General features: G+C 42.9%; 1 protein-coding gene across 2 annotated transcripts; it reads right to left on the bottom strand.

The window, feature by feature from the left end:
- Positions 1-1,655: 1,655 nt before the first annotated feature.
- Positions 1,656-17,511, bottom strand: LOC148334421 (glycine receptor subunit alphaZ1-like). 2 transcript variants are annotated; one of them, XM_088299001.1, is made up of 10 exons: positions 17,141-17,511; positions 12,914-13,044; positions 12,288-12,355; positions 8,642-8,865; positions 8,216-8,298; positions 6,880-7,017; positions 6,291-6,505; positions 4,971-5,117; positions 3,687-3,815; positions 1,656-2,420 (listed from the first exon to the last, which is right to left on the bottom strand). In XM_088299001.1, the coding sequence occupies exons 1-10, from the start codon at positions 17,203-17,205 to the stop codon at positions 2,109-2,111; spliced, it is 1,512 nt and encodes a 503-aa protein (XP_088155127.1). In that variant the 5' UTR covers positions 17,206-17,511; the 3' UTR covers positions 1,656-2,108. The 2 variants fall into 2 exon arrangements, with proteins under 2 accessions (XP_088155127.1, XP_088155130.1); XM_088299004.1 differs by lacking the exon at positions 3,687-3,815.
- Positions 17,512-17,653: the final 142 nt, after the last annotated feature.

The raw sequence follows: 17,653 nt of genomic DNA, 5'->3' as shown, positions 1-17,653 counted from the left end.
AGCGTTTCTACCTTTTGTGTTGTTCATAAAAAGGCGTTGAGCGGAACCAAGAAGCAAAAATTTCATCAAGTCATTCGCATTCATCGTGAAGGACTTGATTGTGCTTTTATTTTTTTGGACGATTAGATCCATGCCCATGATAATCTTCCACAATTACCAATGACGGACCAAACCAACTACTTTTTTTGGGGGGTTATGTAATAGTTTCCGTTTGATTTCACTCAAAAGAGGTAGCTTCTCCTGAAAGTAAGATTTTCGAACGTTTGCCGGCTGGGACTGTCTGTTGATATATATATATATAATCTAATAATAACTTTATGGAAACAGCACATTTAAAAAGACACACATAAGGTGTTTAATACAAAATAACAATTGTCATGCTTGTGTATATATATACAAATATATGTATATATGTAATGTATGTATAAAACAACAACAAAAAAAACCTGGCAATGCAAGAACCCAACAATGACCAGGAGGACATATATGGGAAAAAAATGGCAAAAAATATATTGCTACATTTGAAAAAATACATCAGAATGTTTTTTTTTTTTTTAAATAAAACTAGATAATTCTGAAAAATTCAAACTTCTGATGTGCTTTTACTGCTGCGGGAAGTATAAAGATTGAATGTAATTTGAATTCATTCATCCATCCACTAATATGCGTTCTGCTTTCTTTTTATTTGCGTTTTTCCTGCTCCCGTTCAATTTTGTTTGCTCCTCTGGCACCTTCGGAAGTGTTGGTGGGCGGAGCTTCCTTGATGCACCTGTTTGCAATCATTAGCCATAAAAACATTTTGAAGAGGAAGGAAGGTGCCGTTTTTTTTTTTTCCCCAAGTGCTGGTGTCCACTCGTCTTTGTCGTTGTTGAGCTGTTTCGTTCATTCGTGCGAGTTTGAGTTCTGTGCTGCTGCCGCCCGTTTCGAGTTGTGTTGGTTACTTAGCAATTGCTCATTTGGTAAATCCACGTGCAAGTCAGCGTAATTAAAAAGTCTTTTTCACCATTCTGGGCGTCAACAGAGCCAACATAATCAATCAACGCAATCAAAGTGTCCGCTCTCATTCCCTCTAGATGAGCACGCTCACATCTCGCATGAAAAAAAAAAAAACGGAGGCATCCACGCATGACGGGAGGATCTTCACTGCTCTTCGTCGGCCTGGAAAAAAGACAATGTCAGCGGCGACTAGCATTAAATTCAGACTGAGCTTGCGATAACCGCAAATTAAATCGAATGAAATATGATGAAGTGGCTTTGATGCTCGTTGTCAAAACTATGAAAAGAAACTCCAACGCGTCTGACGTCCGCTCACACAAATCGAGCCAAATCGCATTCGACTTTCCGTGCCACTATTTGGACGAGGTCCGAGCGGGCGTATCCGTTCGACTGATTTTCCGCCGCCAATTTTGTCATCCAAGCGGTCCAGGCCCGGACAAAGTAAAGCCGGCCCATTCCAAGATCGTGGCTTCACCGCTTCATTTGGATATTGGTGCGCTGTTGTGAGTTCCTCCTGAACGATGCGATTTTGGCCGAAAATGTTGCCGGAAGTGCTGAGAAGCATCCCCTTTGCTCCTTAAGTTCAATAATGCCCAGCTTCCCTGGCGTTAGAACCCGACCTGAGACGAGAAGGCCTTTGCAGGCCAAACTAAGCAAAGTCACGTTTAACATTTTGTTTATTGTGGCTTTCATTTTTTGTGGTTGCTTGCCAGATTTTGTGTCATTTCTTTTGTTTTAGGTGTACACTTCATATAAGCACAAGTGAGTTGAACGTTCTGGAGATGGAACAATATAAATCCCAGAAACGACGTCGGCGCTACTTTGGGAGCGGCATTGAAAATTCCACCACGGATCTCGATTTCTTCCTTCTAAACGCGTCGTGGTCTGAGTCATGCCAAATTGTCTTCAACACGACCAAATCAGTGTGTACTTGTTTCTTCGTGTACGTCTACAAAATACGTCGGTGGCGACTTTGGGGCGATGTGAGGTCACAAGTGGCAGGTCATAATAAACAAAGTTAACGTGACAAAACATGTCCTCTCATGTGTGTTTGCATCTCTTTTGTGTGAGCGCGCGGGCGATCCAAGAACGCACACACGGCGGGTCCTCCTCTATGGTTGATGGAAATCTTCATGGCGAAGTATTTTGTAAAGAACCCAGTAGAAGATATTGAAAAACAGGAAGGCCAGAGGGAAACCGGCCCTGGACACCGTGTCAATCTTTTTGGCCCGATCGATAAATAACTTCCTCATCTCCTCGGTGCTTTTTCCTCCTCCCGACGGGACGGCCGGCGGATTCGGGGCAGTGTTTGCCGGGCCTCCTTGAGTGTTCGGTGCAGTGACGGTATTGTTCGTGGTGGCCTTGGAGTCTTTGCTGTTGCTCGGCGTGGAGGTGACGGCGGCGGGCGACGTCACTTCCCCTTCCTGGTGGGCAGAAGGCGGCAGCACAAATTTCATGAGACTTCTTTCGGGAGCTGCCTGCACTTAGAAATTGCGGTAAGCGACATATTAGGCAAATATCAAAATAATTGACTGAAAATGTTTCCAATAAAAGGGCAATGCGGCGCAACCTTCAAAGTCAAACACGATCCGTTGCGTTTTGCCGGACGACTTTTGGATTTTCCAATTCCAAAGACAAGGCCATAAATAATTAACGGAAATTCATCAACGTTAAGAGTCACAACTTATTTCGTATTTCATCCAAACAGCAACAATTCACATTTGATTGATGGAGAAAAAAAAATACATTTAACAATTAAAACGTACGTAAGAAAAGTTATATAATCAAAGTTTTACCCCGAAAATAATCAATTATTTTTTCAATATTTTAGCATGTTTTTTTTTCTCGATCCAAAACAAATTGAAGCTTCTCGAAACAAGCCTGCTTGCATTCCTGATGAGGAAACGCGTCAATCGTAGAACCTAACGCGACATTCGCAACTTTTCTTAAAAGAACACGTTTCAAAAGATTGAAGATTGTAAAAATGTCGGGAAGCCCCGCTTTATTTTTCACTTTCATTTATCGAATCAGGGCAAATTCAAAGCGTTTGTATTCTTGCTTTTTACGCAGCAGTCAGCAGTCATTTTTCCTGACTCTTCGGGCGCACTTGAATGAATCATCACGCAAAACGGACGTGAAATCTGATTTGCTCAGCGTGCACACGTCGTTGTTTCTGCCAAAAAGGGCAAAATTCCCACGCACTTGATTTTCTAGGCTTTGGGAAGACGATATGCAACTAGATTCATTTCGCTCACACGCGACTTCTCAACGTCGCTGACTTGAAGTGAGTCACAAGAAGGTGTCATGCCGCATCACCTGCGACGAACCTCCTCTCAACTCTGCAATTTTCTTAGATTGGGAGCTTGGTGTTTCGGCATATAGGCTTGTATATCATTTTTTCCCCCAAAAAAGGAGTTGCAGGTTCACCTTATAGTCCGTAAATTATGGTATTTATAGAAATACACGACCAAAAAAGATGAAGTGCAGCATTTCAAATATTTGAAACATACTGTAGAAAATCTGACAGCCTTCATATTTTTTCTGTCCCAAACACCTTCCTCTGACTGCGCCCAGTCCACGTCTCCTCTTATTGACGGGCAGAATGGTGGTGAAGACACGCACAAGACAAAGTTTGCATTTTGCTCCATGCACATGCAGCGACATGCCGACACACTTGTGCCATTCATTACCCGGTAGTTGCCGCTGAAGATGTTGCTCATTGATCCATAGAGCGGGTCGGATGCCTTGAGGCCGTTGTCAATGTTAACACGATGGAGGGATTCAGCTAGCTCATCGGCATCAACTGCACCTCCACCGTTCTACCGGTCGACAGCATGCGCACCAGTCATCAACGGAGAGAAACCAAAAGGGCAAAAACATCCAAAACAAACACCAACTTTGGGCGACTCACTCGTTCAGTCAACGTGCAGAACATTACGGGAATTTTTGAGTGATATTTTATTGGAGTGGGAATAGTTGCAAACAAAATGTTGGAAAAATTGGGAACTAAAAGTTGATCAAATTTCAATTGTAATCTTTTGCATATTTTATACTTTTCAGAGATGGGCCAGTCGGTCCTCAGGCCTCGACTTGGGCACGCTTCGGTCATCGTCCCTCCATCCTTAATCATAAGAATAATTGTCCTCCGTCCTTCTTCGTTTAAAGCGTCTTTTGCATTTTAGCAAAAAAAAAAAAAACACTTGAGACTTGTCCTGCTCGCTTGCTTTGTCCGTCCTTTTTTAAAAAGTTCTCGTCCTCCGTCCTAAAAATGGTCGTCTGTTCGTGACGGACATAAAATGAAGAAATTGAAGAAGACAACGAGGTCTGGTATTTTTTTTGTGGTTTTTGTGTTCTTCCTCGCTTCAAATCATTTTCGTCAAGGCATCTAACGAGCAGTTCATCATTTCGTGTTGTTAATTTTAAACGATATTTTCGCAAAGAAATATTAAAAAAAATGCTTGAAAAAATTCATTTTCTTGCTGTTAGATTCAACTTTCTAAGCTTTTTTTTGTTCAGCACGAAAAAGTGGTTTTATCGAAAATGGAATAGCTTTTGTATTTCTGATTCCAGTGTGGGGGGGGGGATAAATATATTTTTCAGCACTTTTTCAATACATTGAAAAGAAGTAAACATGTTAACAGCAGTAAATGCGAAATAAATCTGCATGTTGACTGAATGCTGAATGCTCTCGGCATACAAAAGATTCACATCATGCACCAATATCAAGCTCATCTTGTATAGACAAAAAAAAACAACAACAAAAAAACACAATTACAGTGATGAAGCCATGCAAAGCCGTGCACTAACACAGAAATTTAAACATGCTCCGTCACAAGACCAGACACATCCCATCCCATCCCATCTTGCTGCAGTACTCGCATATCACCACAAGGGGGTAGCCTCAAAATCTCAAATCATCGTCCATTGAAAAATCCTCCATTTATTTTTTTTATCCCACAAGTATCTCCGAGTACCTTGCTCTTCTTGGGATGTCGCCTGAATCTCAGCAGCTCTTTATGTTGCCTTGAAACAAAATTGACGGCAGCATATTCCAAGAGTGCAGAGAAGACAAACAGAAGACACACCGCCATCCAGATGTCGATGGCCTTCACATAGGAGACCTGCCAGACAAGAAATCAAGGAATTTGTGGACACTCAAATTCATTCAAAAGCTCACGTGAGCCTTTGTTGTCAAACGTCAAATTCTGGCGCGCAAAGCTTTTCATAGGTTATTTGAAGGTGGGAGGGACTTTTTTTGTGCAACGAATGACTGCGGTGTCACAGCATGTGACCTCATTTTGAATGAAAAGATGCCATATTCAGACATGCATAACATAGTGGAGTGCAAAGCTCTGTTTGGCACCGAGAACACGAGCAACCTCCTTCCGCCGAAACACACACACGTACTTTTATGGAAATGGGCGTGTTAAGGCTTACGTAACAAAGTGCTCCATGTCTGATTTTTCCTCATGCATGCAAGATACCAGAAGATGACCGAAGGGCTCTTTCTCTCGCACACAACACATGCACAAGTGCGCTTCATCAACGCATGCTCGACATCGGACTCCATTCTTTGAAAAGACAACGGCAACTCAATCTACAACCATGACAGTCTTCATTTTCACCGCAAGCGGGCACAAAACAAACAAACAAAAAATGCAAACTGTCATATAATTTGAGGGCCCGGCTCTTTCCAAAGAGAAAGCCATTACGCGTCATGACAATGGGCCGAATGATCTCATTTTCCCGTGCGCTCAAATCTGTCATTTAGGCTCTCTCGTGCCAGGAACGCGATGTGGGTGGAGCACCCCGAAACTGTGGCTGTTCCCGTGCGCATGCTGCACAGGCTCAAGTCAAGGAGGAGACACACTACAGAGCGCATTTTGTCGGCCCGTGGCGACGTGGTGGAACCCCCTCTCTCGCCATCTCACCGTCGAAAGTGGAAAGAAAGTTCAAATGAAATCAATCCTCGATGATTTCTGCGTACGTAATTCTATTCCCGATTGAGCGGTGGCTTTTGCAGCGTTGTCAGTGTTGGTGCAGCAATCCAAGTGAATAAATCAACACTCCTGTGGTGTCATCGCGTTGAGCGGCTCACGCACGGCAACGAGAGTCGTTGCCTTTAATAATTGATTTGCGTACATTTGTTCATCTGAGCTGACTGACGACATCATCGCATGCGCTTGCTCCGAGGAAGGCAAATTGTTTTTTGGGCTGTTAAGAGGAGCGTGACGCACCTGAACCAAAAGGCAAGCAAAAGAAAAGCGGGAAGCCCAAATTGCTCCCCAACCGACCTTTGGCAGCGAAGTTCTGGAGCCCGAGCTCTGCGTTGTCATTGTGAGGACAGTGGTGATGCCGAGTGCCACTCTGGCCGGGGCCGCATCCATGTTAATCCAAAAGGACACCCAGGACAGAATAACAATCAGCAGGGACGGGATGTACATTTGGATCAGGTAGTAGCCCATCTGACGCTCCAAGTGGAACCGCACTTCAATGCAAGTAAATTTACCTGCAACATCGCAAAACCACAGCAAAGCACGGCCATCAACATTTGGTGTCCAACACGAGAGATAAATGTAGCCATAAAAACAAATTTGTACAAACATCAGCAGCTTTGGACCATTAGCCCACGTTATTCAAATAAATCTTTTATCGATATTCTGTACATCGGGAGACGTGCTTCACAGGAAGTGTGTTTTAATAAGCACAGCTATTGAAATAATATTGAAATGATCTTTCTCATGTTCTTTCTATTTAGCAGGCGGGTCTTGAAAGTATGTCCCGCAAGAAGGTTACTTTGTGACTTTTTCACGATTCCCACCCCAACCAGGTGAGATGACAAAACACATTTTGTGTGTGTGTGTGTGTGTGTGTGTGTGTTACCCGTGTTATAGTGCTTGGTACAGTATCTGAGGTCGGATTCATCTTTAAGGATGAACTGCGGGAGCGTCAATCCTTCGGCCACTTGGACCGGTCCATTCTCCTGCCACTCAAAGATCAGGTCGTTCATGGTGTAACCGACTGTAAAAGGCAACGCGTAAAACACATGGCAAATTATTTTGATTCAAAGGAGCTCGCCCATCACTCCGTTTTTATATCTGCATGCGTGTGATCCGCTTCTCTTGTGTGCAGCAAAAAAAATGTCAAAATGGAGTTCCATTCAAAATCATTTCATCCATTATTATTCTTCATATAACAGCGTCAATTTGAAAATAGGGATAAATTACAGATATCCTTTATGATGAAATTATATTTGATTTTAGCGGCATTGTGGTTGTCTACGGGCAAAATCACCATCTTTGGAGATTAACATTTTTTTTCTTACATTAGTGCAGGCTTGAAAAATTCATGACCAAAAGGATCATGTTCTTGATCAACAACAAAAAAAAAAAATCACACATACATGCACCAAAAGTATTCAACATTTTTTGGATTTTTTTTTTAAAGCATTGGATTAAGATGTGTGTGCAGTTTGAACGTAAATCGGATAATAAAAGTGTTTGATTAAAAACAAAGTTGAAAAAACTGATTCTGATCAAGGAGAACGTTCACAAAAAAAAGCAAAGGTTTGCAACGTTTCGTTTTTAGTTGAGGTCCGGCTGCTCATCGAAAGCGAAAGAAAAATCCCTCATTCCCTCACTAAGCTAAACATGGAGTCTCCGTCAACATGTACGTTGAATGTCGTGCTTACAGCGATGAGCAAAGTCATTCTTTTCATTCCGTTGACAGCCGCAGATGAAACACGACGGGCTGTTTATACGGAGATAATCATTTAAATGATGATGCGCTGACCACGATGACCCTGCTTGAGAAAGATTAAAAATGGTAAAGAGCCGGAAAAGAAACCACCGAGCTCTGCAAAAGGTGAAAGCTTTAAAAAAAACAAACTGCGGTGAGCCGGTGCTCGATGGCACATTTTTTTTAAAAAGCGGAACAGCTGGTAAAAGCTGCTACATGCCTAAAGCAATTACACAAAAAGATGTCGTTGGTCTTGTTTCTTAAGGTTCTATCGCGCGCGTGTGTGCAAATAAGTCCATTAAAAGAGTCTGTGCACTGACAGCCTCCCACGACCAAAACGGAAAAAGAAAAGAAAATCCAAAAGACGGCGGAGGCCGAGGTCACGACAGGGAACACAAAGCCCTTCCGAGTCATCCCAAAAAGTCGCGTACGATTGCGATGACTTGCAATTGGCGTCTTTGTGTTTGCATGGACTACTTACAGCTTTCTAACTGCATAATGCACGTCTGAACATCCATGGGGAAGTTTTTCAGATCCATGGGACACGAGAGCGTTAAGGTCAGTCTGAAAGCGCACAAGAAAGTGGTGAAGTGAAAAACATGAACCGGATTTATTCAACTGCAAAACAAAAATAAGAATAAATTATATTTCGTATTTATATTTTTTTCCTAAAGAAAATCAACACTAAGTTAGCCCGTCAATCACAGTAGCATGCTAACACCTGCATTCTTGTACTTTTTTGAGGTTTTCAAGAATAACGCTCTTTCTATCAATTATAAAAACTCGGAAAAAATCCTGTTCAAGTTTTAGCCTCGTATCTTAGTTTCTACGTCGTGCACTTTCTTAGCTGGAACCGCGAGGTTCTTGAGGGTCTGCCTGAGCTTTTCTCCGATCTTCTGGGACCCACCTTATCGAGTATAAAACGTTTCCGTTCTTGAAAATGCGCAGCAACTTGTTGTCCGTCGTAACCTCATGGAAGTGTGCACCCTTTTCGTTAGCGAAGAACAGATCTGGTTTCCAAATGGAGTCTAACATGGAGGGGTCCAAGTCCAAAGAGTCATCGGGATATTCGGCATAGGCAAGCCTGGGATCATTCCACTGTTGACGAAGGAAGATGTTCACGCGATAGTCCTAAGACACAAAGGAGCGATTATGGAGACAATGCCACAACTTTTTAAAATGTCCATCCATATATTTGATTTGAATACTTTTCTTCATGTCTTTGACATGAAATTGCATTTAATTCGATTTACTCACGTTAATTTCAGTGAGATTTTCATGGGTGGACTTTTATGAGATAGAAGCTAGAATTGTTTTTCAGCTCATGTAAAAAAATTTTTAAAAAAAACAAACACATATTACTTCGATGTGACCAAACGCCATCGCAAATTGGCTTCCAAAATTTAAAAATATTAATGAATCGAGCAACTCCCTCTCAGCAATTCTCACTTGGATGTTGACATAAAAATGACTTTGATTGCGATGTAACTCAAGACGATGGAATACAAATGATTGACTAATGAGCTTTTGAGAGCCCCAAACTCTTGGTGGCTCCCACGGCAACGACAAAGCCAGGTTGACTCGCCCGGTGGCGAAACACAAGCCAAAAAATCAAAAATGACTCGGCATGAAAAGTAGCAGCTCGTTTTCTCATTCACTTATCTTGAGTTTCTGCTGTCAGACAATGGAGGACGAAATGCCGCCCAGCAAGACTGCCTGTCACCTGTCGCTATCGTAAAGCTGTCGTCATGGTCGCAAACGGCTCGAGCGTAACCCGAGATGCATTTCATCTCATTGTGTGTTGGCACTAACGGAAGGCGTAAGGTGTAAAAGTGCTTCAAGGTGCAGTGTGTTGAATGTAGTGCCATCTGCTGGTGAACTATTAGAATGCAACGACCTAAGCTTGAAAAGAACACACACTCACGACTCAGAGAGACCGCACCTCGCAAGCCGACCAGCAATTTCGTCAGCGGAGGTGCAAGCAAAATGCCATCACAAAGACGGGCGTTGTGTCGATTAAACTTTCCAAAAATCGATTCGATTCGATTTCGTTAAACTGACCTTCATGCTTATTGGCGCTATTGACTTCACTGCTCCCGCCATTTTGTTTTGATAAGCAACTTTTGCGTCGTGACAAGATCTCATGAAGTCAAGTCAGCCACCTTATTTAAAAGAGCGTTTTTAGAGAACTTTTGTGAGCGCATGTGAGCTCAAACAAACAGATGACTGAGTTACGTCAAAGAAATATAGCGCTCCAATAATTTGAGTGAAGCCAACGACGGCAGAAGAACCGCGTTTTGTCTGATTGAACTCGTCCTCGTACTCGGCCAGCCTGCACGATATTGAATTTCAAACTTGGAATAGCGCACCCGAAAAACTGCTTTGGGGAAAAAAACAAGGCCAGCAGCAGTCGAGCGTCACAATGGACTGAAATGGCGGAGACAAAAGGAAATGCAGATTGGGAAGAAGTGACTGGCTCCAAATCAGCCCTTACATTTTCCAGAAGCTCCAAAATTGCATGCTGAATTTCACGTCATTTCATGTAAGGACATAAAATCCCGATTTGACAAATTGAGTGCTAAATGCATCTTTTTGCACGCGGTCCTCACAGAACGCACAAAATAAATTCAGGGCGCAATCCTGAGCGTGCCCCGTTCGAAGATCATCAACTTTCACATCGCAATTAAGTTCGTAGCCAATTTTGGGCTCACTTTTTATTCATTTGACGTTAAGTGGAATCACTTCTATGGATACAATTTGAACAATTAGATCTTAACGATGACGCCACGTCAATTCCGTTTACTGAGCTGCACTTCTCTGATGTGCCTCATTAAAAGAAAAAAACCTTCACTCTCTGTCATTGAATTTCTTCGATTCCTCTCGTGGCTTTTGATGTGAACGTCGTAAGGCGATTCCTTCACAATGGAATCGTTTCTTAATTATCGCTGCTGCAGAAAGTTGGATTTGATCTTTGAGGACACGTGGTACACGACGCGCATCGCCGAGGAATGATCGGAATGGTCATGATCCTCAATTTGGCCGATTTTGGGCAGCGAGAGCGAGAGAGGTGCAGAAACAAGCATTTTGTTTTTTTAGCAAAGAGAAGAGTTACAATGTGGTCACGTGACTTTTTTTTAATGATCTTGATCCTAATAAAATGTGGGGGCAACAAGAACACAAGTTATCCAAATATAATCTTCAAAATCTAAATTTGAGTGCTTAAACTGCAGACAGCTGACATTGACATTATTTTCCGGCGCGTCAAAATATTTAGTTTATTTTTTTTGTCATACAGACTTCCTGCTACTAACTTCAGTTATTCACGCGCAGTTATCGTGAGCAACAAATCAACAAACGTGTACGTGTTTTTACTTGAACTGTTCTGCTCTTCAGACAAAAGCCGCGGCATTGTAATTTCGCCCTTTGTGCTCCGCTCACACACACACGCGCACAGACACACGCGCGCGCGCACACACACACACACAGAGGATGGATTAAGAGGGATTGCGTGAGCGATTGAATAAAAGCGAGTCTAACAGCAGCAAATCTGTTTAACATGGATAGCGTGTGCAGACTACAGTGAGTCAACCTGGCTCTAAGCCTTCTGTGTGTGCGCGCGTGTGTGCGTGCGCGCGCGTGTGTGATTTACATTCCATATTTAATATTTACCTTTAATCTCTTGACCTCCACAAAAAGTATCCCAAAACAAGGCACTGTTTTATTTTGTACACTTTTGGTCAGTTAATATTGACTTTATTGAAAAAGTCCAATTGCAAATGTGATGATGCTCGCAAAAGTTGCTTCTCGCGCAACAGTAAATCATAACTGAACGTGTCAGCGATGTGTTGAGGTCACGTCCGGTTTGGTCGTGAGAAAACGAAGAGTGGGCGGATCATAAGACAGAAGGTGAAGAGGAGACCAAGAACTTCATCCCAAAGTAACATACGGACTGCGTATGTTACTCGGCGTTGCGCTCGCCGGAACGCTTTCAAGTATGAACTGTCGATCAAAAGCTCGCCGTGTTTGCCTTGACCCTTTTACTTCCCCTCATAAGCGGTTCTCCTTTGATTGGCCATATGCCGCTCACAACTTTTCAAATCACTCCACAGCTTCGAGATCTAGTCGGACACATCGACTCAAATTTCCCCATTGTGGGACTAATAAAGGACATCTTTATCTTTGGACTCTTGTGCGTTGACAAGGCCAAGAAAGACTCTCCCCAAAAACAAAAGAAAGAAAAACAGCTTCTTCAACAAATGCCGTTGACGACACATGACAAAGAGAAAGTGGAGAGCCTCTTGCAAAACCCCCTGAAAGGAGCTGTCATTAAGACAAAAATAAATAAATCAAACGTTTGTGGCGGACGGTCAAGGCCTTCTCTGCTTGGCCTGACACACTCCACCCTAACCCTAAACATAAACTCTCTCTCTCTCTCTCTCTCTCTCTAGTCATGTACGTCTGAATGTGTTTTTATTGTACTTATATTGAATGAAATGAACAATGTAATGATGACATTCATTTCCTCTTCCTACTGTTCCTTATTGCGTACATACCATGGTGGTTTCAGCAATGGAACCAAAGCTGTTGATGAAAATGTTACAGGAGACATTGACCGGAGGACCTGCAAAGGGAGAATCGGAAATATGAGATGGCCGTGTTGTAATATTCATGGTCGAAACATTTTGGCCCTTCTGGAGCTGCACCGGAGAATCCTTTGAGTTCTTACGTCATGGCCTTCTCCACATTTTGGACTGTTGGGTGCATGGCCGCCACGCATTCGCTGCCCTTTTTATTTCAAAAGGAATGACCTGCAAGCCGCTGCGATTCTGATGAATGAGCGCGACTTCATCTGTAGACACGTCATTCGGGTGCAATTATTTCAAAAAGGATACGGGAGCGACAGGCTAAGATGGCACCGATGAAAATGATTCAATTTGTAAGCAAATTGCGTGTTGGTCATATTTTGGGTCCTCAGGATTGAGAAGTTCTTTTCACTCCTCTTCATTGACTTCAGTTTGTGTGCACCTTCTTGTTGATTCCAAAAGGGGCTTTTTAATGAGAATTGCAATCAAATATTTGAATCTAGAAACAAAGACACTTTGTTCCTTTGCACGGAAGCAGCTTATTTTTGCAAAGATAACAAATAAAAACAAAAAACATCAGCTTTGTGAGGTGATACCTTTAAAGTTTGGTCTTATTCTGGCATCATATCCCGAAGTCCTCCCCATCAGTTTGTCCAGAAAGTCCGATGGAGACATTGGGACCTGTCGTGTTCTTGCAGCGAGGTCGACCTCCTTACACCGGCCGACGCTGTTGAAGCGACCAAACGTATGCAAAAAAAAAAAAAAAGTCAACAATTGGCTTTTTACATCCAAAATAAGCAACTTTAAAACACTGCAGTGATCACCAAAAAGCTGACAATTGAATATGAAGGAATATTATTGTAAGTCACTGTCAAATGGAATTGTGCACGATTTGAACATGAAGACTTTGATGAAAAGAAGAGAAGAAAAAAAAAATGAAGAAATGCAAGGTTGGCTTCCTGTGTGGAGTTTGCATGTTCTTCACGTGCCTGCGTGGCTTTTCTCCGGGTACTCCGGTTTCCTCCCACATTCCAAAAGCACGCACGGCAGGTTGATGGGACACTCGAAATTGTCCCGAGGTGTGAGCGCGTTCGTCTTTGCGTGCCGTGCGATTGGCCGGCAACCAGTTCGGGGTTCGACTGCCCGAAGACAGCTGGCAAAGGTTCCGCCCCCCCCCCCCCGCGACCTTCGTGAGGAGAAGCGGCTCAGATCAGGCAAGTCATTTTCTGTCGATATCCATCACTTGTGGATCACGATACACATTGATCTTGAGTCTTTGCCCCGACGTAACGTCTTGTTCATTTTGCACCCCAGGCTGCCGTTTGGCGTTTTTCTGCATGAAAGCTGAGTGGAGGAAGAGGAGAAGGGAGCAGATTGTGGGCGGCTCATGCAAATCAGCACGGTGGCAGACGGGGGTCATATTTCTTTTTTCAAATTTGGATGGAAAAAAAAGTTTTCCAATTTCCTCCTGGCGGGCAAAAGGGGTGCTTGAGCACCACGAGGGCTCCATCTCCGCACGGGCCGACGCCAGACTAGATTGCTGTGTTGCTTTGCTCGTCGGATGTGACGAGAGAGAACATTTCCAAAAATATCTCTGCTTACAGCAAAGAGTGGCCTGATAAACAAACAAACACACACACACACACACACACACACACACACACGACAAGTCTTTTCAGGATCATCAGCCTTTACTTTGGCATTTTGGAGGTACTCGCGTTCCCTCTGACGGAGCATAACCTTGATGAATTTGCGTAGGAGGACTCATTTAAGCTCTTCATAACGTAAATTTGAAGGAAACAAGACTCGGGAAGTGAGACATTCTGGAACATCCGCAAGGAACAAGATCTCAGCATTTTAGGGCTTTAAATTACACCTCATGGGATTTGTCTTTTCCTCGTCATATTCTTTCGCAGCACAATGGTTGACTTTGCGCTCTCTTCGTCTTGCTTTGAGGTGACACGACCGGACAGCTGTTGTTGAATTTAAGAACAGCTGTGCGGTGGAGAGGAGCGCCATCTCAGAGGGCGCTACAATGACCTGTCCAATAATTACGAACCTTTGGAGATTTTTGTGAAGTCATGAAAACCACGCGAGATAAAATAGCTTTTGTCATTGAGGAAGAAAGTCATGTCGTTTAAATACGCAGCCAAATGTGTTCTCAATGTCATTCATGTCTTCAGCAGCATCAAGCCGAGGAGTGAGACAAGCACTCACCCTGCCCCCAGCCAAAAAGCGCACTGACACAGAAACGCTTCCTGGATGGATCCCATGTCGGCGCACACACATGCGCGCAAACGCACATACGGACGAGTGTGTGAGTCACGCGCCGCATCATGTTTATTTTGGTCTCGTTCGGACGGCACGAAAACCTGAAATTTCGACCTGCTGGGCTTGCAGGTGGCAAATTTGCTTTGATACACGTTTGGGAAACTTAGAAAACTGAAAGCAGACGCTTTCAAACATTAAAGTATAAATTCACAAAAAATATTTCTCAATGAGGTGGACGAAAAAAATGGAACAATAAAGTCGCCATTCTATTGAATCATTTTGATTGTCATGATTAGTATATGGGGGCCGATAACGCAACATGGCTCACGGTGATTAACGTGTTTATCTGTCAAGTTTGACATACATCAGTTTTGAGGAAAAGGAAAAGTAAAAGGAAAATCCTCAAGAATGTAATAATGGATTACGTCATCTCAGCGCTTCTCAATTATTTTCGGTTACGAACCCCCAGCAAGAAGAAAACAAGTTTGTTGCAAAACAAAGCGACTTTGTAGAGTTAATACTCGCTGCGCCAAATAATTCAAAGAAAGCGCCACTGCCAACTACTGGAGTGGAGGTGCAATTACACTTTATTGGAGAACGGTGGGGGGAAAAAAAGGCATGTTTCTCCAGGGTCACACGCGCCCCCCTCAGCATCGCACCCCGCCCCTCCCCCCCTTATTACATTTTTATGTTCGACACGCAATACCTTTTTGGGTTTATTTGTTTAATAAAAGCCTTTATTCGGGTCCCTGCAAAAATGGCTTCACAAAATTTGTAATTTGCTACTCAAATGAAGTCAGTGATGAGCAAAATTGCTCCGATTTTTCTGATGACTTCATTGGCATATTGTCCAGAAAAAAAAAAAAGAAGTCCCCTGACAGGAAGACCTGAAAATGTTGCTAGCGGCTTACAAGAGCTTATGGTGGACAAAGGCAGCAGACGCCATTACTAAAACATTCAAGAGAGACACGACTCAATGTGTGCACGCATGCAATGCAAAAACGTCTCTTGTCACACACCTCTTTTGCACTTCACTAATAGCTTTTATGGAAATCTAGAATGGTGTTATTAACTAGCAAGTAGTCAGTCGACTTGGCAAACGGGAAATAATGCCGCTCGGTTCATTTTGTGCAATCCGGGAGGAGAAGATGCAAATGCTTGCTCTTAACAAACCCGCAAAAAAAAAAAAATTACAAAGGCTGATTTTGTTCTGATTTTTGATTTGTTCCGAAAGGCACGGAACCATAAGGCAGACAAAATTAAAGGCGGCGGGCAGGCGTTTCTGCTTTTGAAAACATTTAAACCAAAAATGAGCGCAACATATTCTTCGTGGAGGGTTGAGTTAATTTTGGAGCTTCTGACGAATCGCGCCAGTCACAAGAATTTTACTCGTCAAAAGTCCTTGCTGGACGATTATGGCCAAAATAATATTCTCGATGATTTTTTATTGAGTTTTAAATCACAATTATTTAAACGACTATGCATTGAAATTCAAAACTTTGTATTTATTCGGCTACTAAAACTCACACACAAAATTTCATCTCTCTATTTTTGCCAGATATTTCGAAGGATACAATAATGATATTATGACAGGTTCAAGGAAAACTTTTTTTTTTTTTTTTTTTTTAAAAAGCAAAATATGAATCCAAAAACAGGAGAAAATGCTGTTTAGAACTTGCCGACGGACGAAATCGGCCCAAGGTTTGAGCAAAAACACAAAGCAACATTCTTATTGTTTCACTTACGTCATTATTACGCATGAGAGGGAAAAAAAAATGATTCTGATTTGATCATTCATTGATTCTCTCCCGGTTTAAGCAGGAATGCCCAGATTGCCCTCTTCCAACTGAGAATCTTCCGCCAGGAAGTCTTGCTGACCTGGCGCTCTTTTTGGTTCACCTGACAAAAAGCGTCGCAACAATCTCGCCGCACACGAAAGCAACATCAACATCTTCTCCAGAAATCACTCTCTTTGAGCCAAGTTTGGTTGATTGACAAAGCGTACATAAAACGAAGAGCAGACTAACCGAAGTGAACAATTTCAAAGCCAAAATAGTGGCGAGAAGCGGCTTATGCGGACCGAGAAGAAAAGACGACTCAACACTAGAGCGCCATACAAGAACAACAAACTTGAGGCAGATTCGGTCGAATGACAATAAGTCTGTGAAACTGCGCCTTTGTGTCCATCCATGACCTTCCAAGATTTTCAGCCTCTCTTTTTAGCTTCTTTCAATGGTAAAACTTTGTCGAGATCACATTTGTTTGTGTTTAGAAAAGCTGAACTCAAGAAACAATACAACTGCATCCGTCGCATGTCATACATAATATTCATCAAATATTGGATCATAAAAATAAATAAATGTTTTGAAATAAGAGCAAGGTCACGGAACAAATGAAACTCATATCATAAAGCTCCAATGAACTTCCCTGCCATTACACACCTTTCAAATTCGGCCGAGGTATATAAATTTAAGAGGACAATCGTATTTTAAAACCATTTGAAATTGACCGCAACTTCAGTAACCGGTCAATTATTTGGGCTGACGTCTCACCTGAGAAACAGCGAAAATCTCCAGACGAGTAAGAAGACTCCAGCCGAGTAGTTGTTCCTCCTCATCGCTCCAGCGACGTTCGGACGGACCCGTCCCGTCTCCTCGCGGCCTTTTGGACCTTTCAGCACCGCAAACACAGCTCGTGCGTCTGCTGTAATGTCAACAGCGCTCAAAACATGCTACACTAACCACCGAACACTCCCAACAATGACATGATTCTGTTCATTCCCATGAGTGGACGACACAACAGAAAAGTTGCGCATGACGCAAAAATATAGCGGCTTACAAGAAAAAATAATAAAAATGCTTGACTCGGAAAAAGAAGGAGCAGTGCGCGCGTTGCGCGTGCCAGCTGTTCCAGCTCAGTTCGAGGTTCGTGCGCTCGTGCAGTGGCCCAACGAAAGCTCAGGAAAAGAGAGAGAGAACCGCCTACCTCATCGGAGGATGATTGACTCTGCGCGGGACCAATCATCTTGGCTCGTTTCTTCCCCAAACCGAAGAGCAGCTGAAATT

This window comes from Idiotropiscis lumnitzeri, chromosome 6, assembly GCF_059441095.1.
Source record: "Idiotropiscis lumnitzeri isolate Australia: NSW breed Sydney's pygmy pipehorse chromosome 6, RoL_Ilum_1.0, whole genome shotgun sequence".
Lineage (NCBI taxonomy): Eukaryota > Metazoa > Chordata > Actinopteri > Syngnathiformes > Syngnathidae > Idiotropiscis > Idiotropiscis lumnitzeri.
This window is presented reverse-complemented; position numbering and strand designations above follow the sequence as displayed.

Bases quoted from the DNA above. Each gene is read 5' to 3' on its own strand.
- LOC148334421 (XM_088299001.1), bottom strand. From the start codon at position 17,205: ATGAGGAGGAACAACTACTCGGCTGGAGTCTTCTTACTCGTCTGGAGA. The intron at 13,045-17,140 runs GTGAGACGTCAG...TCGCTTCAACAG, and splicing joins AGATTTTCGCTGTTTCTCAG to CGTCGGCCGGTGTAAGGAGG. The intron at 7,018-8,215 runs GTAAGTAGTCCA...TGCCTTTTACAG, and splicing joins CATTATGCAGTTAGAAAGCT to TCGGTTACACCATGAACGAC.